Source organism: Mchenga conophoros, linkage group LG12 (genome assembly GCF_057382185.1).
Source record: "Mchenga conophoros isolate Kocher_MC1m ecotype Shallow Benthic linkage group LG12, M_conophoros_male_GT1.1, whole genome shotgun sequence".
NCBI lineage: Eukaryota > Metazoa > Chordata > Actinopteri > Cichliformes > Cichlidae > Mchenga > Mchenga conophoros.
Genome location: NC_140537.1, coordinates 38347614 through 38374378, shown reverse-complemented (window position 1 = coordinate 38374378; position 26765 = coordinate 38347614). Strand labels below are relative to the sequence as shown.

At 46.5% G+C, this 26765-nt stretch overlaps 1 protein-coding gene and 7 non-coding genes across 8 annotated transcripts; 7 read left to right on the top strand and 1 right to left on the bottom strand.

Moving 5' to 3' along the window:
• Nucleotides 1-1818: 1818 nt before the first annotated feature.
• On the bottom strand, nt 1819-9887 carry LOC146563316 (protein FAM240B). Its single transcript, XM_085293206.1, has 3 exons — nt 9786-9887; nt 7903-8024; nt 1819-2019 (listed from the first exon to the last, which is right to left on the bottom strand). The coding sequence occupies exons 2-3, from the start codon at nt 8022-8024 to the stop codon at nt 1908-1910; spliced, it is 234 nt and encodes a 77-aa protein (XP_085149332.1). The 5' UTR covers nt 9786-9887; the 3' UTR covers nt 1819-1907.
• An 11367-nt stretch (nt 9888-21254) lies between these two features.
• Nucleotides 21255-21327, top strand: trnaa-agc (transfer RNA alanine (anticodon AGC)). The gene has a single exon. It is a non-coding gene; the product is annotated as a tRNA-Ala (tRNA).
• A 681-nt stretch (nt 21328-22008) lies between these two features.
• trnaa-ugc (transfer RNA alanine (anticodon UGC)) lies at nt 22009-22081 on the top strand. Its single transcript has one exon. It is a non-coding gene; the product is annotated as a tRNA-Ala (tRNA).
• A 682-nt stretch (nt 22082-22763) lies between these two features.
• On the top strand, nt 22764-22845 carry trnas-gcu (transfer RNA serine (anticodon GCU)). Its single transcript has one exon. It is a non-coding gene; the product is annotated as a tRNA-Ser (tRNA).
• Nucleotides 22846-23360: 515 nt separating this feature from the next.
• trnaa-agc (transfer RNA alanine (anticodon AGC)) lies at nt 23361-23433 on the top strand. Its single transcript has one exon. It is a non-coding gene; the product is annotated as a tRNA-Ala (tRNA).
• Nucleotides 23434-24114: 681 nt separating this feature from the next.
• On the top strand, nt 24115-24187 carry trnaa-ugc (transfer RNA alanine (anticodon UGC)). The gene has a single exon. It is a non-coding gene; the product is annotated as a tRNA-Ala (tRNA).
• A 682-nt stretch (nt 24188-24869) lies between these two features.
• On the top strand, nt 24870-24951 carry trnas-gcu (transfer RNA serine (anticodon GCU)). The gene has a single exon. It is a non-coding gene; the product is annotated as a tRNA-Ser (tRNA).
• A 1269-nt stretch (nt 24952-26220) lies between these two features.
• trnaa-ugc (transfer RNA alanine (anticodon UGC)) lies at nt 26221-26293 on the top strand. The gene has a single exon. It is a non-coding gene; the product is annotated as a tRNA-Ala (tRNA).
• The last annotated feature ends 472 nt before the right edge of the window (nt 26294-26765 follow it).

Below are 26765 nucleotides of genomic sequence, written 5' to 3'. Positions count from 1 at the left end.
GAGAGGAGAAAAGTGCGACCGCCTTCGTCAAGAGCAAGAGCAGAATCGGCTCCTTGAGGACAAGAATGACAACATCACAGAACGCAAGTATGGCGAAGCTCGCGGCTCTCCAACGGGAGATTGAGAGACCAGCGTTGGACTGTACAACTGCTTTGAAATTCATATGAGTTGTTCGCACTAAAGTAAAAAGCACCATCACTTCATGCGGAGACCCCTTTGGCGCCAGCGGCGGTCTCAAGGCTGGAGCTGAACAACAACTCCCTGATAACGACTGTGTTGAGTCTGTTCTTCCCATTCCATGTAAGGCCACCTGGGTTGGCTGGAAGACTGTTTACTTAGCCTGGCAGGGAGGAGGACACTGTCTCAGCTGAACTATGGACACGCACACACAGACATATACACTGATATGCACACACTCATCCCCCCTCCCTTTCCAAACGCCTTCGACGCTTATTCCCTTCCGATGCTGACGGGGATCAAGGAGACCAGCGCACGCAGGCCCGGATGTGCTGTCTAAGTCGGCGGTCTCTCACCTTTACCCCCCCTGTTGCTTGTCATGTGTTTCTTTGGTGTATTAAGAGTTTTTTCATGTGCAGAGGTGTTTTTTCTGTTCTCAAACTGATCTCCCTGTTGGAGCTCAGTCTGGGGGGAGTTATTTTTTTTCTTTTTTTTAAACATTTATTTATTGGTTTTAACCAGTTTTACACGATGCACCGTGAGCAAAAATAAATAAATAAATAAATAAATAAATAATAAAATTAAATAAATAAATAAAAACAAAACCACAACATACACACATATTTTTTTCTCCTTATCTTTCCTCATCTGGTGCTTTTTCCATTGTTATACCTCTCTGTCCTGTCTTCCCCATGTGATGTTTGTGTAATGTATGTATGGTCGGAGGGCAATAGGTCGGCAGCCTTATGAAATTTCCCCTTGTGGGACTAATAAAGGTATATCAAATCAAATCAAAATCACTTCACAGCTGGGTTGGATTATTCTATAATAACGTCGTTCATGAGTATGTTCATATCATTATCTACATGTGCGACGTATTTAATAACTAAAGCTGTGTGGTACAGCTGGGGCCCCCTTAAAGCCCCCCCTGCATGCTGCACTGCTGGAAAGAGAAAAAAGCAGAAATTATTATTGTCATTATTTTTAAATATATGTGTTTATAAATAAGTCTAAAGTTTCCAAAATAAAGAAAAAAACACTGGTGGGGAAAAAGTCACTATGACTTCCTAAACATATGTTAAACAGAAACAACGCCCCCTGGTGGCCAAAGTCTTAAATTCTGCAGAGAATAATTCATAAAATTAACTTTTTTATGCTTCTGTAGAAAAACAACTGAAAACTTAAAAAGTTTGTATTTGTGAAGCTGCTGTGAGAAAACTTGAAATGACTGAAGAGTGAATTTAAAATATTTAATAGTTGTTTTTATTTCAGTTACGTTCCAAACACTGACCCAGCTCTGCTGTTTGCTGGTGTTGAAGGGGACTGATGGTTTTGTCACTAATGGTCACTTATAGATTATTTATTGGTTCACACGCTGCATGTGGCCGGCTTCGGAAACTCCTTCATGTTCCCACCTTTACTGGACTGAACGTTCAGCCCCTCCTCGAGGTTTGTTCCTGTTTGTCCAGCAGATGGCGCCATGTTGGCGGTCAGAGGCTTCAGAGTGAGTCTCAGTGATCTTTACACCTGCTGCAGAATCAGCACAGCCTGACACTGCTGGCTCTGATGCACTGATGTGTTTGAGATGCAGGAAATAAAACAGAACGTTCAAACTCTGACTCTGAATGAATCACAGACGTGTCTATTTTCCAGCTCTTTATTTCTCTCACACAGCAGCAGGAGGAGACGCGGTTGTTGGCTCAGCAGCTCTACGGCGAGTTATCGGGGGCTCAGGTCTGGTCAGCTGACGGCTCCATCTTCATCTTCCTCATGTAGTTGTCATTGAGGTTCTTCAGGTGTTTGGTTCGGTTCTCCAGACGGACCAGCCACTCCCCCCTCAGCCTGAAACACACAGGAAGGACGGTTACATTACATCATGCCAGCGCATCACATGACACCATGTAGTCAAACTCCACCCCCATCTTGCTGTTACACACACTGCACGTGCTCAGCAGTGGTTCTGCAGACCTACAAAGGTCACGCAGGTTTGTGACCTTTTATAAACCACCTGCTTCAGCTTTCGGTTTTCGTTCTTATGGTTCCGGCCTTAAAGCTACCGTGTCAGGGTGAGCGTCATCATATTCATTAACAGTATTTTAAGAGGATCTGATCGTAACAGCGATGCCTGGAGGTGGTCGGTGGCGTGCAGCAGTGCTGAGGTCAGAGCTTCAGAGCTTAATGAGCTCTGAGTCTGCAGCAGATCTGGTGTCCTGGTGACAGCTGCGGCGTTATCGCTGTCGCATCAGCGCTTTTATTTCACCAACACCCACGAGCGTGCTCGCCTGTCTCTGTGAGGCTCGATGAAGAAAGAACACCTCGTGCTGCTTTCTTCTTCTTCTGTTTGGCTGCACGTCACAGACAAATCCTTCACCTTCAGTCTCAGTACTTGACTTCCCTTACAGTGCTCACAGATACGATTTCACCTGAAGGACCTCTGAAGGTTTCATCTAAATAAGTTCAAACAGTATTTCTGCTCAGGTTTTGTTGCTTCTGCATCTGTTTTCATTCTCTGTGCTGCAGTTTTCATCTTTATTGACAGAAACTACTGGAACACTGCTCTGTGCCAAAGAAACTGAGCTGCACCGCGTCCGATTCAACTCTCTGACCGGATGTTATTGGCTGCTGATGTCACTGATGGGATGTTATTGGCTGCTGTCTGTAGGAAGAAGGCGTTTCTCCTTAAAGATGGTGGAGAGGTCAAATCATCACAAGTTGCCAGCCTGCCAGTCCAAACTTTTTTCTGGTCCTTCCTTTGGGACACACCTGAGGACAGAGGCTGTTTGAGGGGTCAGGGTGTACGTTATGTCACTGAAAGGCTTCACAACCACAGGTGCACAAACGTGCGGCAGACAGGAAGCGACTCCAGGACACAAAGGCAAAGAAATAACAGACGTTCGTCTGTGAGGCGTCACATGTTTGAGTGTAACCCAACCCTCGCCATCAGCTGTCCTCACCAGCTCTTTGTCGCCTTCCTGTCAAGTTTTTCGGATTATTCCATTTGTCCTGATAATCTTCCTGATGTCAGCCGAGGCAGACAGACGGACAGGTAGGCATCTCGCTCCTCTGCACCAGGAGCAGATTTTTTTACGGGTTGTATGGAAGCCCCAAACGCAATTTCATTGTTCTTGACAATGACAATAAATAAATACTTGACTTGACCAACGCTTTAAGACCTTCATCTGACACAAAGGTGTTGCTGAAGCAGCATCAGAGTGATTCAAGTCCAGCCCGGCTCACTGGTTTAGGTTAGCATTTCTCCTTTCAGCGTGCTGAGCACCGCCACTATGACGTCTCTTATCCACAGAAGTGCCAGCGACTCATCCAGAACCAGTTTCACACATTTTCACCAAAACATGTGGGGTCATTGCTCCAGGCTCAGTACTGCACCACAGTGACATCACTGAGTGTCTCACTATGATTGGCAGATGTCCTCTTCAGGTCGTCTCCTGGTGCACCTCTTGTTCTGCACCGGCTGTTTGCATGTGCTTCACTCTGAGATCACCACGAACCTCAAAGTTGTGGGTCCTGAATCACCAGTGTGACGCAGCGGTGCAGGAGGCGGTGCAGAGGTGCAGCTAAATTATAATCAGCCAGGCTAAGGTCTGGGATCTGCAGCGAGGACCTGCAGGATGAAGCTAACCTGTCAGCTGATCAGGAACAAAACGAAATGATTTAGAGAAGCCAGAGAGTCACGTTCAGCATTTTTCTCCTCCTCTGCTAAATATAATTAATATGACTGCAGCCACTTCCTGTGCTGTTGATGAGCTGCTTCTTCTACAACATCTGCTGCTATGACTGTGGCCATTCAGGCTCCTCTACTACTGCTACACCCTCTGCTTAGACTTAGACCTAAACACTACCACAGCGTCTGTAACTCCTCCCATTTCTGCAGCTTCTGCTCCCACTGCAGTGGGTCTACTAACCACAGGGTTTGTGGTTCAGTCCCTGGATCCTCCAGCTGCATGTTGAAGTGTCCTTGGGCAAACACTCCACCCTCAGGTGCCTCCATCAGAGCGTGAGTGTGAAGGTTTGGATAAAAGTTCTTCGGCACTGAAATACCCTTCCATGAACGAGAGCTCTGCTCTCCTGTGCTAGTCCAGCACGTCCACGCCTGCGATGACCTCTGTGTGTTTTACTGTTACAACCTCTCCTCCTGCTAACGCTTCGACTCCTCAGCTTCTACCTGAACTTTAAATTTAGTTTTACTTGTTTGGTGTTTGAGCTGCAGGCGAGGGGTGGAGGAGCACCGTCTAAAGAGGTGCCGCCTTATATCTGAGCTCCTGAAGCTGTGGAGGAGCTGTGATGATGTCACGGGTTCATGGCTCATCACTGTGTTTAATCTGATCCAAGTTTTCTTTCAGTTTTCATGAATGAATGTTTTTTTAAATGCAGATGTTTTGAAAATAAATGAATCTATTAAACGAGTGTGGAGGAACAATATAACTTGATTTAATTATAGATAAGTTTAGCTCTTGTAATTATGCACTCATATGTATTTTTATGCTCCATGGAGCTGTGGAGCTAACACTAATATCAGGACACTCTGGCCTCACACTGTGGACACGTCAGCAGAGAAAAGCCCCCACAGATCCTCACTGATGGACTCGCTGCAGCTCATTGAGAAAAGCAGAAACTGAGCGTGCTGAGCTTCACGTCGATGTCCTTTCATGAAACAAAATTAGTTTTGGCTTCAGCGACGCAGACGCACAGACCGAAGCATCCGTTAGATGATTATTAATATCAGAATATCTTCTAAATTCAGCTGCTGTGTCTGTGCTCGCGGCCGGCCTCCGTCACTCATCGCTCCGAGATTATCACCTCGGTGCTTCGCAGCACATTTTTCCAGCCCCTGCTCAGATCACACATAACGTACACAATTAGCGCGGACTAGAGTCGGGGTTAGAGGCAGCGGGGAGCCAGATAGCTGTGGAGTCGGGGGGTGCATGGTAATAGATAGCCGAAGGATTAGGAGATACACGGTAGTGATAGGTAGGGGATTAGGATACAGGGTAATGGATAGCAGAGGGATTACGTGAGATGAACTGAGGTTAAGGGGGGAGGAAGATGAGTGAGAGGGGTTAAGGCGGATAGGGCTAATAGCTGATGTAACTTTAGGAGATCAAGTTTAATAAGAGGATATAAGATAAATCAAAAGAGCAGCAGGACCGGGGCAGGAGGCTCCTCCATCAGTGGCAGCACTGACCTGTTCTGACCTTCTCGCTGAGTAGGGATGGGTATCGAAAACTGGTTCTTGTTGAGAACCGGTTCCCACTGTTTCAATTCCTTGGAATCGTTTGCCACTTTTATAAACGATTCCCTTATCGATTCCAGTCGCCCCGAATGACGTCATCACGTTGAGTAGCGTCTTTTACCCAGTAGGAAACACGGCGCCTGAGCGGCACAAACGCTCAAAAGTTTGGTTACACTTTATGAGAAAGGATGACAACAGGGCAACTTGCAATACTTGCAAAGTAGAGATTTCATCAAAGGGAGGAAACACTATGAACATGCAAAAGCATTTGCTCACAAAACACACGATGACCTTAAATGAATGTCGCGAAGCTCAACCTAGCAGCAGCGGTAGCGTTTCCTTTCAGGCAGGATAGACGAATGTCACCGAGCAGTGACTCAGTTTGTGGTCAAAGGCTTGCACCCATTTGCCACAGCAGATGATTTTCAGTAAGTGAATGTGTTTAATTGTAGGCAGGGACATTACTGGATATTCTTGTGTAATTGCTACTGAATAATTTATGGTATACTTTGTTATTGCTACAGAAGAATATTTATTTTATTATTTTACATTTACAATGTTTTTCCTGGGGACCCTGTGACACCCCATTGAAGAGCCGTAGGCTGGATCTCTTAAGATCTCACTGTTGGGTTTGTAAGGCCATGTTACTCCTAAATGTCTGTCTTGTTCAAAGAGAAGAAATAAAACAAAGTTCTAAGCTAATCAACCTTAGTGTTCTCCTTTTTTTAAAAAAAAGAATCGATAAGAGAATCGAATCGTTAAACAGAATCGAAAATGGAATCGGAATCGTTAAAATCTTATCAATACCCATCCCTATCGCTGAGTCTGAGTCACCGTGCTCACTCTTACCTCCTTCCACCAGGTGTGTTGTGTTAGTCGCTTCCTGTTTTGAACCTGCTCCCAGTTTGTGTCACACCTGTGTGTGAGCTGTGCAGGATGTTAGCCGTGCTGATTCTTGTTCGATGGAGGATTTTGCTTTCCGGCCCCTCACCGTCTCAGCTCACTTTGTTGTCTTGATTAAACAACGGACTGATCAGAAGGACACCCGGGCAGACCCAGGACAGCCTGGAGACAACTTGTCTCTCTCTCGGTTGGTTTGAAGACTCCAGCCCGCCATCGTCCTGTTTCCTTTGCTTCCTTCAGAGCCGGTGAGGCGAGGTCATGTTTCCGCTCATTAGTGCTCATCGTCTCTGACACCTTTAGCAGCCAGACGGTGTTAGAGGCTCGTGTGTTTGTGTTGGTATGTCCTGCAGCTCGCCGAGAGACGAGGCCGTTTGTAATGAGAGGATCTGTTTTTAGATGCGTCTATTTGCCACAAGGTCACATGGCTTCACCGAATGAAACCGCATTCATGCTCAGTTTGGTAACGGACGTCTGGCTCAAAGACCTCAACAGATGAAAGAAAGCGTTTGTAATTTAAGCCTCCACGAGAGACGCAGTGTGTGAATTACAAACAGCACGTTTATCAGGGTGTGTCTGAGGACAGCAGAGCATTCAGTGGGCAGGGAGCTCCAGCTGTCCCATAAAACCCAGTTACACCCAGAGAACAAAGGACAGGCTGAGTGCTGACAGGTAACCAGACCACAGAATAATCAGCGAATCACACAGAGACAAATAAAATGCAAGAAATTAAAGCTGAGAGTGGAACGAACCATGAAAACGAAACCGTTTAGACTGAAGATCAGTGACATTACAAATAAAACAGAAGAGTCCAAAAACCTTTCCACCAGAATAACAGTAACTGAAACCCGTGAGGACGCCAGTCCGTGTGCTCAGGTGGAACAAGCAGCTGAAGCGTCTCACTTTTCTCTGCAGTAAAACACGTGCAGCGAGCGCTCGCTGGTCCCTCACAACGTTTCACCCATCAGCTCAAACTCAAGCTGATGAAAGCCTGTCCATCATACTGTGACCTGACTGTGCAGTCAGTGCATAAACATCACCATAGTCTGGAGTTATTTCCATCAGCCGCTCAGATCTGAACACAAGCGGACCTGCAGTTGTCTCTTTGGCGAGGAAAACAAACTGCCCCTCTCTGTCTCAGCTCACTTTGCCTCCTTTGTCGTCTTGATTAAATAACTGACTGATGAGTAGGAGAGCCGGGCAGACCCAGGACAGCCTGGACACAGTTTGTCTCTCGGTTTAGCAGCTCACATGTACTTTAGAGGGAACGCTGACAACCATCACTGAGTGATATCCATTATCGCTGACTGCGTTTAGCCAGCTAACACAAAGAAAGTCTGGATATGTTTAACCTTTCTGCCAGCCTCATGACAGAAAAGAAGCTGTACGCAAAGATGGAGACAGGTGTGACCTTCAATACAACACTACAAAACTAAAAGTAAACTGAAGAAGAAGAAGATGACTAAACTTGGGTTAGACACAGTTTTTGACTAAATGCTAACCAGAGCCTCACATCATGAAGTTTTATAGAAACATGTTATGCGTTGACCGCTGGGCCGAAGGACGTCACTCACTTTTTGAGTGCGCTCTGGCTCATCCTCTGCTCCTCGCTGTCAGCTTGCTGAGTCTGAGTCTCGATCCTCCTCTCCCAGAACGTCTTAATGAGCTCTCTGTCATGGACCAGAGCCAGGTTCATCTGTAACAGCACGACAGGAGCACACACGCTGTCAACAGCCTGACCTCTGACCTCCATAGAAACACATCGCTGCACATAGTTGACCTTTAACCCCTTCTTCCACTCGGTCCATGATGTCAGCACTCTGCGGTCTTCTTTGGTGTATTTGGGTTCATTATCCTGCTGCAGTGTGAGTCCTTCAAACCCACAGGATGGAGCATGAGCTCCTGCTTCTCCTCGGTCAGGGTGGAGCTTTTAATCTCACCATGTTTCAATCTGCTCCTCACATACAAGGTCTTAAATAATCAGGCCCCATCTTATCTTAATGACCTTGTAGTACCATATCACCCTATTAGAGCACTTCGCTCTCGCTCTGCAGGCCTACTTGTTGTTCCTAGAGTATTTAAAAGTAGAATGGGAGGCAGAGCCTTCAGTTTTCAGGCCCCTCTTCTGTGGAACCAGCTTCCAGTTTGGATTCAGGAGACAGACACTATCTCTACTTTCAAGATTAGGCTTCAAACTTTCCTTTTTGCTAAAGCATATAGTTAGGGCTGGACCAGGTGACCCTGAATCCTCCCTTAGTTATGCTGCAATAGACGTAGGCTGCCGGGGGATTCCCATGATGCATTGAGTTTTTCCTTTCCAGTCACGTTTCTCACTCACTATGTATTAACAGACCTCTCTGCATTGAATCATATCTGTTATTAACCTCTGTCTCTCTTCCACAGCATGTCTTTATCCTGTCTTCCTTCTCTCACCCCAACCAATCACAGCAGATGGCCCCGCCCCTCCCTGAGCCTGGTGCTGCCGGAGGTTTCTTCCTGTTAAAAGGGAGTTTTTCCTTCCCACTGTCGCCAAAGTGCTGCTCATAGGGGGTCATATGATTGTTGGGTTTTTCTCTGTATGTATGATTGTAGGGTCTACCTCACAATATAAAGCACCTTGAGGTGACTGTTGTTGTGATTTGGTGCTGTGTAAATAAAATTGAATTGAATTGAATCTGAGCTTCACCCACAGTGTGTATGTAAGGTGAGCATAACAGCTATGATGTCATCCATCTGCTAATGAACCCTGTAGCATTATAACATCCATCCAGCCTGTCCCAGCTGTCATAGGGCAAGAGGTGGTGTACACCTGAACAAGGGCCTCTAAATATGCACATTAGTCAGGATAAAGCAGAGGATCTGCAGCCTTGAGTAAGCTAACATTGTGTATCCTCTTTGGCTGCTCTAATGGAGTAGTTTCAAATTTTTTAGATAAATAAAAAGACGTCAAAACCAGACAAACTATTTCTTAAAATCACATTATGTTAAAATCTGGTAAAGCAAACAACCACATTTGTTGTTATTGTTAGATAAGATAAGATAACCTTTACTAGTCCCGCGTGTGGGAAATTTGTTAATTTGTTGTGTTGTAGAAACAGCAAGCTGCAGTTTATATAAAATAAAACAACCATTGCATCATCAATTACATTAGATTATAGACAAAAATCAGAAATATCAATAAGTTTTGGCTCTAGAAATTGTCAGTACTGTGAAGTTGCTCCCTGTTTCCTCTTTCCGAGCAGCAAACAAGTTTTAATCTATCGAGACGCTGAAACTTTTAAAACTGTATTTCCTCCCTGACCACAAACAGAAGTTAAACAGGACTAAAAACTAAAGACAAACTCTTTCCTGGACTGAAGGTTACAAATTCAAACCTTAAAAATTTAAAATATAAAAATTTTGAAGCATTTTTACTGAAAGTTTAAAGCTGAGAAGAACTAAAGCAAATGGAACAAACCTTTGATCGGAGCTCACGGTGCTTCAGACAAACACTGTCTCTCCCCCCACACCTCTGCACAGGACACACACGAGCCGTCCGTCACACCCTTTATGTAATAACACCCCCCCACACACACACACACACATCATCTGATTTGATTTCTGTAAATCCTTTACGATGCTGACAAAACATCAGTGTGTGTGTATCTGTGTGTGTGTCTGTGCACGTGTGTGTGTGTGTGTGTGTATCTGTGCACGTGTGTGTGTGTGTGTGTGTGTGTGTGTCTGTGCACGTGTGTGTGTGTGTGTGTGTGTGTGTGTGTGTATCTGTGCACATGTGTGTGTGTGTGTGTGTGTGTGTGTATGTATCTGTGTGTGTGTGAGAGAGACAGTTGGGTGTTAACACATGTTTGACATTTCAGCCCTCTCGGGGCGTGATGCGATGCTGCTGCAGGGTGTTAAACACACACACACACACACACACATGTGTCTGTATTTATATCATTGTGAGGCCTTACACTGACATAATGCATTCCTGGGTCCTTGCATCATATTTGGGTTTTTCCAAAATCATTAGTTTAAGAGCTGAAGGACAAATGGGGGACAAATACTGTGATATAGTTCAGCAGTCGAATAAACAAAGTCTTCGTTATGATGATTATACGCTGCTGGTTTGTAATGTCTAACTGTTCCATGAGTTAATTCCTGGACTGGGCAGGCTTAATTATCTCTACATGTTCAGTGTGTTTGCAGCAATGTCAACATGCATGAGAGCCCACTTATGTTGGTATTAACATCAATCAGCAGCCCAGGGTTAGCGTAGCTAAATGGGTCCATGGTAAAAACATGGTACTTTTACAATGAACAGCTGGTCATCCATGTAGCCTCTCACGCCCCACACTGTTAGTAACACTCAAATAACATCCCAGTTTCACTCAGTGAAGCTGATTCTGCCTGTCAGCACAGTGACCTCACAGCAGTCACATTATTGGTCATGTGATGTCATTAAAAACGCTCCAAAAGGCTCCAACAGCACAAACACAGGCTGTAAACGGCTGTGGGGACTGACTCACTGCTGCAGGTTTCAGCACTATCAGAGACTGAAAAAGTAAGAATAAAAGTGCTGTAAACAAAATGAAGGAACTCAAGTGTGGAGGACCTGCATGCACCTCGCTCCATCACCTCACATTGACTTTGCTCATTTTTGTGGCTGCAAAAGAAAGCCAGAGAGTCACATGACTCTGGCCAACAGAAGGGGAATGGCCCATTGTTAGAGCCTTAATTATAAAATTGACTCATTTTGCTCTGTTGTCCAGCAACAACACATTGTGATGTGACACTGAGTGGAGTGACAGGTGATAGAGTCGGGTCCAAAGTAAATCCTGGAAGGAGGCAAAGCTTGTTAAACTTCACCCAAACCACAAAACAAGCTGCAGACAGCACGCGGCCTGCAGACCTGTCATCACCTGTCCGCACTGAACCACACTGAGGTTTTATCCATTTCAGGACATTAACTGTGAGCTGACTGCAGCCGAGCTCAGGTTTAGGGTGGGGCAGGAGTTAATGAGGCAGCAGATGTAGTTACACTTTTCTGGGTGCAACGGATGAATGTGAGTGGATTTAACGTCCTCTGGGTGGATGGAAACATGACAGGGTGTGTGCTGGAACAGCAACTCACTCAGTGGAAGAAAACCGAGCCTGGAAGTGATCTGTGTTTATAATGATGTCATGCACAATTCACAACTCTGTGTGTGTGTGTCTGTATGTGTGTGTGTGTGTGTCTGTATGTGCGTGTGTGTCTGTATGTGTGTGTGTGTGTGTCTGTATGTGCGTGTGTGTCTGTATGTGTGTGTGTGTGTGTCTGTATGTGCGTGTGTGTCTGTATGTGTGTGTGTGTGTCTGTATGTGTGTGTGTGTGTGTGTGTGTCTGTATGTGTGTGTGTGTGTGTGTGTGTGTCTGTATGTGTGTGTGTGTGTGTCTGTATGTGTGTGTGTGTGTCTGTATGTGTGTGTGTGTGTGTGTGTGTCTGTATGTGTGTGTGTGTGTGTCTGTATGTGCGTGTGTGTGTGTGTCTGTATGTGCGTGTGTGTCTGTATGTGCGTGTGTGTGTGTGTGTGTGTCTGTATGTGTGTGTGTGTGTGTCTGTATGTGTGTGTGTGTGTGTGTGTGTGTCTGTATGTGTGTGTGTGTGTGTGTCTGTATGTGCGTGTGTGTCTGTATGTGCGTGTGTGTGTGTGTGTGTGTCTGTATGTGTGTGTGTGTCTGTGTGTGTGTCTGTATGTGCGTGTGTGTCTGTATGTGCGTGTGTGTGTGTGTGTGTGTCTGTATGTGCGTGTGTGTCTGTGTGTGTGTCTGTATGTGTGTGTGTGTGTGTGTCTGTATGTGCGTGTGTGTCTGTATGTGCGTGTGTGTGTGTGTCTGTATGTGTGTGTGTGTGTGTCTGTATGTGTGTGTGTGTGTGTGTCTGTATGTGTGTGCGTGTGTGTCTGTATGTGCGTGTGTGTCTGTATGTGCGTGTGTGTGTGTGTCTGTATGTGCGTGTGTGTCTGTATGTGTGTGTGTGTGTGTCTGTATGTGCGTGTGTGTGTGTGTCTGTGTGTGTGGCAGACAGATATATCCCTTGAAGGAATGCTGTGTGTGCACAAGCAGAAAGTGATCTGCTTTTACAATGATGCCATGAACTTCACAACACATTTTGTGTGTGTGTGTAGATTGTATATCTGTTTCTGTGAGGCCTTGTTGTCTGGTCATCACCTTTTAAAGAGCCGTGTGTTCTCGCTGCGGTTTTGTCACACTGGTCGGCGTGTCTCGGTCACACGCCGTGACATTTGGCGGTGGGCGTGACCCACGGGGGTACAGCGTGCAGGCTTGCTGTAGTGAAGCTTTCAGCGCCTAATGCGTGCTGAATGTCTGGCTGATGCCGTCTTCACAGTGTGAAACAGCGCTGTGAGGTTTCATTTGGGTTCAGTGTAAGCCAATAGCTAACATCTGAGCAGGCCGTCGGTGGACCAGCCTTCTCCCTGTGGTCTGCAGCTATCCTCAGCTGGGCAAAGATCTGCAGGTGAGGAACAGGTGTGCCAGCACCAGCCCTGGGCAGCTACGCCCACTTCTGGGTGGAGGTGAGCACAGTTACCCACATTCATGCTCACTCATACTGACCGACCGTCCGTCCGACAGATGTTGCAGGGATATAGACATGCCGGCGTGTCACTGTCACGGACCCAGCTCTGGGGACTCGGGGTCCGTGAGAAGTGTGGACTATTATCGCTATTATTATTATTATTGGTATTATTTGGTGGGTGCTCTGTTCTGCTGTCTGGGGTTTTGTTCCATGTGTCTATGTATGTGTATGTGTGTGGGTGTGGGTGTGTGTGTGGTTGTGGCTGTGGCCAGGAGGCCGGGCTACAGCACCGTCAGGCCTGTGGATGATTGGCCACGCCCAAGGAGGATGCCACACACCTGCAGCGGATCAGCGTCAGCGGAGGGAGCTACTTAATGGTGTGGTGAAGCCTCCACCGGCGCGGGATCACTGCGTGAGACTCCACGTCAGTCTTCCAGTTTAGGGTTAGTCTTTGAGTGCATGCCTGTGTTGCACCCTCAGAGAGACATGACTCCACTCTCCTGTTTTTTGCAACTTTATTCTCCTCAGTTCAGGTTTGGAGTTTACAGGCAGCATAGCCTATCATCAGCAAAACATCGCTCTCTCACGTCTCAGACACTGTTTTTTCTTCTGCGCTTACTGATGACATCACACGTCTGAACTCTGACCTCCTGGAGCCAGTAAACTACAAAAGTTAACTAGAAATGTGTCCAAAAACAAAACACAATTAAATAAGAATAGTCTTTAAAGATTTTCCCAACGATTCAGAAAAATGTAAGTTTTATAACTACTTTTAGAGCGCAACACCCTCCCCCACAAAAGAAAAATGTTGCCACACATTTTCTTTCTAATCTTTGACATTTTACCAAAAATAGAACATTTAACCGAAGATGAGCGAGCAAACAAGTATTTCCACACATATTACACATTCCTGGGAGAGAGGTTATACCATCTCTTAGTATCTCAGGACAAGTCTCTCATGGTCACGATACAAAACTAAATGTTCATAGTCCTTTTGTACTGAAGGGTGGGTTATCCCTCGAAGTATTGGTGGGCCTGCCGAATCTTCGCAGTGGGACAAGGAGAATACCATTTACACCCCAACATCATGTGATTACACACTTCAAAACCATGAGTTCATTAAACCTGTATTGTACCCACTACTGTCTTAACTCTTTGACGCTAGAATGATAAACCTTCCCTCTATTTATTATAGTAATAATGCTCAGAGTACCTGTTTCTCTTTTAACTGTGTGTCAATACCACATCAACATGAACTGCAACTGTAATGTTACGCTTAGATTAAACTCTCTTGTGAAGTTGACTCTGTGTTTTTCTGTTATATCTATTGATACTGTAAAGGATACATGAATGATGGTGGGACAGAGGAATGATGGATGGATGGATGTTCACACTGACAGGGCATGTGCTCCATTGCTGGACGGTTGGCTAGCCTAGTTTTTCATATGTGTAGACACGCCGGGGCTGTCTCATTCTCTTTGGCTTGTGCCTCCATGTCTCAGCATCACTCTGCTCACCCTCGGGTCCAACAGCTGGAGCTTCAACCTCCTCCTCCAAACTGCGTCTCTCCTCCACCTGTTCCTCTTCAGGATGCCCCTGTGCTCTGAAAGCAGGCTCAGACTTCTCTCCGAGTGCGTCACTCCGGGGGCAGAAATCCTCTGTTTCTGGGTTGACGGGTGGATCGGCATATCTGAGTGCTGTCCACATGTGACAGTCATCTTCACTAGAACTGCCTGTGTCTGTTTGGTCAGTATCGGGCTTGGTCTGATGATGTCTTCTTGCTGACTGTCTCTGTTTGTTTCCATGGCTTTTCTCTTTCAGGCTGCTTTCGCACACCCCAGACTCGTCAACCAGGTAAGGACACGGCAACAGTAGGTTACGGTGTAACACTCATCTTCTTCCTGTCCCCTGCAGTGGCTCAACCACATACACTGGACTATCAGGACCTTTCCTCTCGGTGATGACATGAATCATATCCTCCCAATAGCTGCGCAGTTTCCCAGGACCTCCTCTGGGTGTGAGATTTCTCACCAAGACATGGTCACCTGGCTGAAGCACAGAGCTCCATGCACGTCGATTGTAGTTTTTCTGTCCCCTTCTTGCAATCTTTCTCATGTTCTGCCTCGCAATTGCGTAGACCTCTTGCATAACTCCTCTCCATTTCTCTGCATAGCCAATGTGTGATTGACTCTTCTCTTCTTCTCTTTTTGGGACGAGCAGGTCGATAGGCAAGGTTGGTTCACGGCCAAAGAGAAGGAAGAATGGAGAAAATCCTGTTGCTTCGTGCACAGTCGAGTTGTAGGCATGAACTACTTTGTTCAAATGGTCTTTCCATCTTGACTTCTGAGATTCATCAAGTGTCCGGAGCATACCTAGGAGTGTCCTATTGAAGCGCTCTGCAGGATTGGCCTGTGGGTGATACGGGGAGGTACGAGAATGGCTGATACCGCAGTAGCCTTGAAGCTTGCGGAAAAGATTGTTCTCAAATTCTTTCCCCTGGTCACGGTGTATTTTGGATGGGAAACCGAAGCGCATGATAAAGTTATCAAAGAGCTTACTTCCCAGACTTGTCCTTTGTCGCTTATGCCTGGGCATATTTGGTGAAATGATCCACAACTACGAGTATGTATTCTTCACCTCCTGTGCACTTGTCCAAATGCAGATAGTCAATGGATATCATCTCAAACGGCGCAGAGGTTTCAATGCTCTGAATTGGTGTTCTGGTTATTCTGTTAGGCTTCTTCATCTTTATACAGCGACACACCTGAGTGGCATAGTGCTCCATTTCCTGCCTCATTTTAGGCCAGAAGAAGCGCTCCCTGGTGAGAGCAACCATCCTGTCTGCTCCTAAATGTCCCATCTCCCCATGTAGATTTTTATAGACCATGGGCTTTAATGAGTCAGGAACAACTAACTGCATTCTCCTTGTGGTCTCACGCCTCAGAATGCCATCTCCATCAATCTGCAAATGAAGAAGAAGGTACCTAACTGCCTCACTCGCCGCCATCTTTTCTTTATGCTTCAGGTAGTGTGTTCTTTTCAGGGACAAAACTCGGTTTATGGCTATGTCTGCATCCTGGGCTTCTCTGATGTCGTCAACTGCAAATGGCTGAATTGGTTCTGAGATGGCACGGTGGTTAGCACTGTTGCCGCACAGCAAGAAGGTCCTGAGTTCAATTCCACCATCAGGCCGGGGTCTTTCTGCATTGAGTTTGCATGTTCTCCCCGTGTTTGTGTGGGTTCCCTCTGGGGACTCCGGCTTCCTCCCACTGTCCAAAGACATGCATCTTGTGGGGATAGGTTAATTGGAAAAATCCAAATTGCCATTAGGTGCGAGTGAATGTGAGCGCGAATGGTTGTCTGTACCTGTGTGTTGGCCCTGTGACAGACTGGCGACCTGTCCAGGGTGTACCCTGCCTCTTGCCCTATGACAGATGGGATAGGCTCCAGTGCCCCCTGAGAAGCGGATGGATGGATGGTTCTGAGATGATGCATCCCTCTGGAAGCGCGTTGACATTACAGGTGACAGCTTTCCCAACACATTCAATGGCATCCTGCTGACATTCCTCTGTGCATTCCTGCATGATGGCTTTAATGGGCTTTCCTCTTCTTGATAAGTAATCTACATCTCGATTCGCTGCCCCTGGCCTGTACTTAAGAGTGAACCGATAATCTGCCAGCTCCGCCACCCAGCGGTGTCCAGCTGCATTAAGTTTCGCTGACTTCATGATGTATGTTATTGTCACTGTACACAGTAAAATGAGGTGCATGGGGGGTGCTATGGAGCCGCGGATCAAGATGGCAGCATAAAGTGGTTGCTCCGTGTAACCTGCATGAACAACCAAAAACTAGAAACTTAATTGCTATTGGAAAATGTCAAAAACGACTAATCTTAAGGGCTGTGATATTTTCACCCCGAAAACGCGGTTCCCAAAAACCAGTTAAAACCGATATTTTGGCAATGCCTGAAAACAGCGAGGGAGCTGCTAGCGCTAGTAGCATGGGTGACCTTAGCACGGTGTTAGCTGAACTTCGGTCATTGCGCTCCGAGTTTAGTGTATTCGGAACTAAACTGGACAGCATAGATAACCATATGGGCGAAATGACGAAGCCAGTTGCTGCTTTGGAGACAAACATGATGGAGGTAAAGCAAAATGTTGCTGCAAATGCTACACGACTAGTGGAAGCTGAAAATAGAATAATGTCGGCAGAGGAGCTCCTGGGAAAGAGCGTGGCCGATCTCAGCAGTGCCATGAAGCGGATATCCTACCTGGAGGCAAAAACCGACGACCTGGAGAACCGGGGCCGAAGGAAGAACCTGCGGCTATTTGGCCTCCGGGAGGGCGCCGAGGGTCAGCGGCCACTGCTGGAGTTTATAAGGGAGATGTTACCGTGCTGGCTTGAGACCGACAGATTGTTCGTTATTGAGAGGGCTCACCGCATCCTAGCACCTCCAAAGCCAAACCAACACAGAGCTGTCCTTATCCGATTCCTGAACTTCCAAGATCGGGAGTTTGTTTTCCGCTCCACAAAACACAGTAACATCAAGCACGACGGAAACAAACTCTTTTTTGCCCAAGATTTCTCAGCTGAGACCATCCAGCAGCGAACGGAGTTCAACGCGATCAGAAAAGTGTTTGCCGACGAAGGAGTGTTCCGCGGTTTTCAATATAATCCATGCAAGATGAGAATCCTCCACGATGGGAAGATACGCCTGTTTTCATCTCCAAAGGAGGCCAAGGATTTCCACCGTAGACACACTGGACAGGACTAACTGTAGCGATGAGCGTTTCACTCCCTGAACTGCAGAATCAGCTGCTCATAACTAATAGACGAGCTGTAAAAATCTGTATTTTCACTCAGTTATAATATTTGGCTTTTTGCTACTCATTGACTTGCCATGTTATTGGACACAGGAAGTATTTTTTTTCTTTTTTAGAGCTTCTTCCATTACGTTTTAATAACGCCACTACAAACGTAATTTTTTGTTTGTTTGTTTTTCCTTTTTCTCTCTTTCTCCCTCTTGAACACAACAATGTTACCTACTTTGGTTTAACTTTTATCCTTTCAAGTGGGATTCTGTAAGTTACAAAAAGGACACTGCCATGGAATTATTCTAATTTAGTGGCTAGTCTGATATGTTAACACATATGGGTTTGTTATGTTTATGTTATGTTTGAATATGGTGTATGCATGGTTGACGGACACCACTGTTGCCTTAGTTGGGTTGGGTTCTTGTAGTTCAGCTATTCCCCTTTGTAGTGGAATAGCACAGCCCCTAGTTTACTACTCTGAGTAAGGGAAGGGGGGGGGGGGGACTTTAAGTGTTATGGGTCAATGCCAGGGTTTTTTTTCTCTATTTATTTCTCTATGGCTCAGCTTCGGCGCCTAATAAGCTCATCACTGGACCCACTTCAGTTTGCCTACCAGCCTGGCATTGGAGCGGATGATGCCGTCATTCACCTCCTACATCGTTCCCTCGCTCACCTGGAGACCGCTGGAAGCACTGTGAGAATCATGTTCTTTGATTTCTCCAGTGCCTTCAACACTATTCTTCCCTCGGTTCTGAAGGACAAGCTGGTGAACTCTGGAGTGGACCATCACCTCACTACCTGGATCCTGGACTACCTCACCGACCGACCACAGTATGTGAGGACTCAGGGCTGTGTGTCGGACAGGGTCGTCTGCAGTACGGGGGCCCCACAGGGAACGGTTCTGGCTCCGTTCCTCTTCACCATCTACACTGCAGACTTCTCCCACAATTCCACCCAGTGCTTCCTGCAGAAGTTCTCTGATGACTCTGCAATAGTCGGCCTCATCACTGATGGGGACGACAAGGAGTACAGAGGACTGACTCAAGACTTTGTGGACTGGTGCCAGCTGAACTACCTCCAGATCAACGCCAGTAAAACCAAGGAGCTGGTGGTAGACTTCCGCAGGCACAAGCATTCTCCACTGCAACCACTGAACATCCAGGGTATGGACATTGAGGCTGTGGACAGCTACAGGTACCTTGGTGTTCATCTGAACAATAGACTGGACTGGACTCATAACTCAGACGCCCTCTACAGGAAAGGGCAGAGCAGGCTGTACCTGCTGCGGAGACTCAGGTCGTTTGGAGTGGAGGGCCCACTCCTGAAGACCTTCTATGACTCTGTGGTGGCTTCTGCTATATTTTATGGCGTGGTCTGCTGGGGCGGCAGCATCTCTGCTGGGGACAGGAAGAGACTGAACAGGGTGATCCGAAGGGCCAGCTCTGTTCTAGGATGCCCTCTGGACCCAGTGGAGGTGGTGAGTGACAGGAGAACGGCGGCTAAGCTGTCATCCCTGATGGACAACATCTCCCACCCCATGCAGCAGACTGTGACAGCACTGAGCAGCTCCTTCAGTGGGAGACTGCGGCACCCACGGTGTGGGACGGAGAGATTTCGCAGGTCTTTCCTCCCCACTGCTGTCAGACTCCATAATAAAGACTTTAACTGATCAAGCACACACATCCATACATGTGCAATAATACTAAGTGCAATAATCCTTTCTGTCATCGTTGTATTTTTACTCAGTTGTATATAGTATTTGTATTTGTATTCTATTTTTATCTTATTGTATATTTATTTTATTTTATTCTACTGTATATAGTATTTTATTCTATTCTGTACAGTTGTGTACTGTATTTATTCTTATTGTATTCTAATTTTTGCCTCATAACTTTTGCACTGTCCACTTCCTGCTGTGACAAAACAAATTTCCCACGTGTGGGACTAATAAAGGTTATCTTATCTTATCTTATCTTATTTTATTTTATTCAAAGTTTACTTGTCACTTTTGTTTACTTGACATCAGCATCACGTGTTGTTAACTTAATATTACAGAATGAAAACTCCAAGTATGGACCAACTAAACACCCGCAATATCTCTGACATAAAAGTCACTAGTTGGAATGTCCGGGGTCTCAGGAAACTGATCAAACTGAAACAGGTTATAAGCAGGATCAAGAAATTGAAATCAAAAATAGTTTTTCTTCAAGAAACACATCTGACGGACTGTGAACTAAAGTCTGTGAGGAACAGATGGCCTGGCCAGGTGATCCACGCATCATACAATAACTATGCGAGAGGTGTAATTATTTTGATTCATAGAAGCATACCATCCCAAATGACGAAAATAATAAAAGACCCTGCTGGTAGGTACGTACTCACTCAGGGTACCATCCTTTCTATTACTTTAAACTTGGTGAGTCTCAATGGCCCAAATGAAAATAAGCCCAAATTTATTGAAGATCTGTTTCTTACTTTATCTGCTTTGCAAGGACTGTATATGCTTGGAGGAGACTTTAACTGCACTCTCAATCCGAGTATAGATCGCTCAACAGGTTCAGATACATATAAAGCACAAAATAGACAACTAATAAATCGATTTATATCAGATATCAACTTGGTAGAAGTATGGAGAGAACAAAATCCTGATAAATAGAATTCTCCTGTCATTCAAGTATACATAAATCCCGCTCACGTATAGATTACTTTCTTGTCTCAAGAGAACGTTTATCAAGGATCAAACTGTCAGCATAGTGATCAGTGATCATGCAGCTATCTCACTGAGTATCCATCTAGGAAAGTTTATCCATAACCCCCCTCGCTGGCGGCTTCAAACAAAATGGCTGCAGAATCCTGAATTTGTTAAATTTATAGAGGAGAAAACAGAAAATTACTTTGAGTTAAATACAGATCAAACTTGTGCCTTAGTGAGATGGGAAGGATTCAAAGCATATATTAGAGGTGAAATTCTTAGCTTTACGAGTACAAAGAATAAACAGCAAAGAAAGCGAATGGAAACCCTGGATAAACAGATTAAATCTTTGGAATTAGACTTAAACGTTAGTTACGACTCAACAAAACAAAGTGAGTTGCTACATCTGAGAACTGAATATAATAAATTATCATCTGATGCAGCAGCAAAAAGTCTAATGTGGCTGAAGCAATATTATTATGACCAAGGAGAGAAAGCAGGTAGACTTTTGGCATGGAGAATTAAAAAAATACAGAGTGAAAGAGCAATTAATAGTATAAAGACCTCTTCAGGGAATATAACAGTAGATCCATTGGAAATTAATGACAGCTTTAGAGAATTTTATGATAAATTGTATAAATCAAAATGTGCTCAAACCTCAGAAGAACAGGACATATTCTTAGATCAACTTCAGTTTCAGACGCTAACAGAAAACACAGTGGATTGTCAGCGAGCCGCCTTAGTCTCTCAGCCACCTCCTGGGCGCTTTGCAGATTTCAGGATTTGTGCCCCTTCCCTATTTTGATCATACAACAAGTATGGACAAAGTGTAGCCTGTAATAAGTAAGACATGTGGCACAGGGGAGTTAGCTCAAATGGTAGAGCGCTCGCTTAGCATGCGAGAGGTAGCGGGATCGACGCCCGCATTCTCCATTTGACACTTTGCTAGTCAGTGTCCCAATTGAATGCATGTGGCTTCCTTTGGCAAATCTTTATTTCACAGGTGTCGAACTCCAGGCCTCGAGGGCCGGTGTCCTGCAGGTTTCAGATGTATTCTTGATCCATCATAGGGGATTCAAATGGCTAAATTACCTCCTCAACATTTCTTGAAGTTCTCCAGAGGCCTGGTAATGAACTAATCATTTGATTCAGGTGTGTTGACCCAGGGTTATACCTAAAACCTGCAGGACACCGGCCCTCGAGGCCTGATGTTGTACACCCCAGGTTTATTTGCACTTCTCCGCTCACTACCTTTCAGGTACTACCATGTTAACGCTGGCTTCAAACCTCATCAATCTTTGACCATATGAAGTGATTGTCTCCCCTCTTACCCTCACAATACTGGCCGATGGCAGCAAAGAGTCCCCCGGCCCAGTCTGACATCTCTTTTCTCCAGAAGCAGCTGAAAGGGGCTTCCAGTGACACTCTCCTGGCGTACTGCGTAGGGCCCAGACTTGAATCGCTCGGAAATGTCTCGTGTGAGTTACGATTGCACCAAAGAGTCTTGTTGTAGTTGACAAGCCCAGAAAACATTGAAAGGGGGGTGTTGTGATTAGTTCCACCTGAGCTGAGGCTCCGTATGGCACGATGAAGCTGCAGTGCTCAACCCTCAATGGGGAATTAGCTCAAATGGTAGAGCGCTCGCTTTGCATGTGAGAGGCAGCGGGATCGATACCCGCATTCTCCAGGACACTTTTGGACATCCGCGAGGAGACCCAAAGCCATGCGTGTAGCCAATCCATTGGGTGTGGGTGGAGAACAAATTCAGGGGTGATTTGTCACACAAGGATAGCAGCAAGTGCGAAAGGCAAGCTTTAGAAGATGGTAGTGAGAGCTGCTCTGATGTGTGGCACAGATGGAGTCTGCAGAGTTGAAGATGATAAGCTTTTGCTTGGGAGTGTCCAGGATGGAACAGATGTGAAATGACCACGTGCGAGGGACAGCTGGGGTTGAGCCGTTTGCAGACGACGTTAGGCCAGCAAGGCTGAGGTGATTTGCACATGTGCAGAGGAGGGATATAAGATATACTGGGAAAAGGGTGTTAAATACGGAGCGGCTGGGCAGGAGAATAAGAGAAAGACCAAAGACAACGTTCATAGACGTAGCCAAGTAGGACATGCAGAGGGTTGGTGTGACAGAGGAGAATGCTAGGGGCAGGGTGAGATGGAGGCAGACGATCCACTCTGGCAACCCCCAAGAAGAACAGGCTCAAAGAAGAAGCCAGCATCACTCCAGGCTTCTACCAAAGTGTTACGCAGCCCCTCGTCGGGGATCTGGAGTCAATCTCCCTGCGTCCATACACCAGCGATCAGCTCACACATTATCCCTCGTCAATTCCCAATGCTACTGGCAAAGAGTGGTGTGCGGCAGATGAGGTGGCCGAGAGGTTAAGGCAATGGACTGCTAATCCATTGTGCTGTGCACGCGTGGGTTCGAATCCCATCCTCGTCGAGAGCTCTTTCTGCTTATGTTGATGCATCTTGTCAGTGTAAGATTGGCTGCCAAAGCAGGCATGATGCAATGCTCAGTTTTCATTTTAATTCACCATGTGGTCTTGCTGCACAAGTCATGTTAAAGACAATGGTCTGATAATACAGTAGTAGAAAGACGTTCTGCTTCCAGAATAGCAACATTCCTAATGGCCCACTTGCCCTACACTGAAAACCAAGGGGAGGAGGTCGGTAAGCATATTGATTAGAACCACCTCCCTCAGTTGGCTTCATTCAATGTGAATTAGCAGTGGCTCTAGTCCACAGTCCCTTGGATGTCCAGTCTCCTCAGTCTGTCTCTAAGGCTGATGGCATTCAGTCACGTTAGCATGACAGTGGATTGTCAGCGAGCCGCCTTAGTCTCTCAGCCACCTCCTGGGCGCTTTGCAGATTTCAGGATTTGTGCCCCTTCCCTATTTTGATCATACAACAAGTATGGACAAAGTGTAGCCTGTAATAAGTAAGACATGTGGCACAGGGGAGTTAGCTCAAATGGTAGAGCGCTCGCTTAGCATGCGAGAGGTAGCGGGATCGACGCCCGCATTCTCCATTTGACACTTTGCTAGTCAGTGTCCCAATTGAATGCATGTGGCTTCCTTTGGCAAATCTTTATTTCACAGGTGTCGAACTCCAGGCCTCGAGGGCCGGTGTCCTGCAGGTTTCAGATGTATTCTTGATCCATCATAGGGGATTCAAATGGCTAAATTACCTCCTCAACATTTCTTGAAGTTCTCCAGAGGCCTGGTAATGAACTAATCATTTGATTCAGGTGTGTTGACCCAGGGTTATACCTAAAACCTGCAGGACACCGGCCCTCGAGGCCTGATGTTGTACACCCCAGGTTTATTTGCACTTCTCCGCTCACTACCTTTCAGGTACTACCATGTTAACGCTGGCTTCAAACCTCATCAATCTTTGACCATATGAAGTGATTGTCTCCCCTCTTACCCTCACAATACTGGCCGATGGCAGCAAAGAGTCCCCCGGCCCAGTCTGACATCTCTTTTCTCCAGAAGCAGCTGAAAGGGGCTTCCAGTGACACTCTCCTGGCGTACTGCGTAGGGCCCAGACTTGAATCGCTCGGAAATGTCTCGTGTGAGTTACGATTGCACCAAAGAGTCTTGTTGTAGTTGACAAGCCCAGAAAACATTGAAAGGGGGGTGTTGTGATTAGTTCCACCTGAGCTGAGGCTCCGTATGGCACGATGAAGCTGCAGTGCTCAACCCTCAATGGGGAATTAGCTCAAATGGTAGAGCGCTCGCTTTGCATGTGAGAGGCAGCGGGATCGATACCCGCATTCTCCAGGACACTTTTGGACATCCGCGAGGAGACCCAAAGCCATGCGTGTAGCCAATCCATTGGGTGTGGGTGGAGAACAAATTCAGGGGTGATTTGTCACACAAGGATAGCAGCAAGTGCGAAAGGCAAGCTTTAGAAGATGGTAGTGAGAGCTCCTCTGATGTGTGGCACAGATGGAGTCTGCAGAGTTGAAGATGATAAGCTTTTGCTTGGGAGTGTCCAGGATGGAACAGATGTGAAATGACCACGTGCGAGGGACAGCTGGGGTTGAGCCGTTTGCAGACGACGTTAGGCCAGCAAGGCTGAGGTGATTTGCACATGTGCAGAGGAGGGATATAAGATATACTGGGAAAAGGGTGTTAAATACGGAGCGGCTGGGCAGGAGAATAAGAGAAAGACCAAAGACAACGTTCATAGACGTAGCCAAGTAGGACATGCAGAGGGTTGGTGTGACAGAGGAGAATGCTAGGGGCAGGGTGAGATGGAGGCAGACGATCCACTCTGGCAACCCCCAAGAAGAACAGGCTCAAAGAAGAAGCCAGCATCACTCCAGGCTTCTACCAAAGTGTTACGCAGCCCCTCGTCGGGGATCTGGAGTCAATCTCCCTGCGTCCATACACCAGCGATCAGCTCACACATTATCCCTCGTCAATTCCCAATGCTACTGGCAAAGAGCGGTGTGCGGCAGATGAGGTGGCCGAGAGGTTAAGGCGATGGACTGCTAATCCATTGTGCTGTGCACGCGTGGGTTCGAATCCCATCCTCGTCGAGAGCTCTTTCTGCTTATGTTGATGCATCTTGTCAGTGTAAGATTGGCTGCCAAAGCAGGCATGATGCAATACTCAGTTTTCACTTTAATTCACCATGTGGTCTTGCTGCACAAGTCATGTTAAAGACAATGGTCTGCTAATACAGTAGTAGAAAGACGTTCTGCTTCCAGAATAGCAACATTCCTAATGGCCCACTTGCCCTACACTGAAAACCAAGGGGAGGAGGTCGGTAAGCATATTGATTAGAACCACCTCCCTCAGTTGGCTTCATTCAATGTGAATTAGCAGTGGCTCTAGTCCACAGTCCCTTGGATGTCCAGTCTCCTCAGTCTGTCTCTAAGGCTGATGGCATTCAGTCACGTTAGCATGACAGTGGATTGTCAGCGAGCCGCCTTAGTCTCTCAGCCACCTCCTGGGCGCTTTGCAGATTTCAGGATTTGTGCCCCTTCCCTATTTTGATCATACAACAAGTATGGACAAAGTGTAGCCTGTAATAAGTAAGACATGTGGCACAGGGGAGTTAGCTCAAATGGTAGCGCGCTCGCTTAGCATGCGAGAGGTAGCGGGATCGACGCCCGCATTCTCCATTTGACACTTTGCTAGTCAGTGTCCCAATTGAATGCATGTGGCTTCCTTTGGCAAATCTTTATTTCACAGGTGTCGAACTCCAGGCCTCGAGGGCCGGTGTCCTGCAGGTTTCAGATGTATTCTTGATCCATCATAGGGGATTCAAATGGCTAAATTACCTCCTCAACATTTCTTGAAGTTCTCCAGAGGCCTGGTAATGAACTAATCATTTGATTCAGGTGTGTTGACCCAGGGTTATACCTAAAACCTGCAGGACACCGGCCCTCGAGGCCTGATGTTGTACACCCCAGGTTTATTTGCACTTCTCCGCTCACTACCTTTCAGGTACTACCATGTTAACGCTGGCTTCAAACCTCATCAATCTTTGACCATATGAAGTGATTGTCTCCCCTCTTACCCTCACAATACTGGCCGATGGCAGCAAAGAGTCCCCCGGCCCAGTCTGACATCTCTTTTCTCCAGAAGCAGCTGAAAGGGGCTTCCAGTGACACTCTCCTGGCGTACTGCGTAGGGCCCAGACTTGAATCGCTCGGAAATGTCTCGTGTGAGTTACGATTGCACCAAAGAGTCTTGTTGTAGTTGACAAGCCCAGAAAACATTGAAAGGGGGGTGTTGTGATTAGTTCCACCTGAGCTGAGGCTCCGTATGGCACGATGAAGCTGCAGTGCTCAACCCTCAATGGGGAATTAGCTCAAATGGTAGAGCGCTCGCTTTGCATGTGAGAGGCAGCGGGATCGATACCCGCATTCTCCAGGACACTTTTGGACATCCGCGAGGAGACCCAAAGCCATGCGTGTAGCCAATCCATTGGGTGTGGGTGGAGAACAAATTCAGGGGTGATTTGTCACACAAGGATAGCAGCAAGTGCGAAAGGCAAGCTTTAGAAGATGGTAGTGAGAGCTGCTCTGATGTGTGGCACAGATGGAGTCTGCAGAGTTGAAGATGATAAGCTTTTGCTTGGGAGTGTCCAGGATGGAACAGATGTGAAATGACCACGTGCGAGGGACAGCTGGGGTTGAGCCGTTTGCAGACGACGTTAGGCCAGCAAGGCTGAGGTGATTTGCACATGTGCAGAGGAGGGATATAAGATATACTGGGAAAAGGGTGTTAAATACGGAGCGGCTGGGCAGGAGAATAAGAGAAAGACCAAAGACAACGTTCATAGACGTAGCCAAGTAGGACATGCAGAGGGTTGGTGTGACAGAGGAGAATGCTAGGGGCAGGG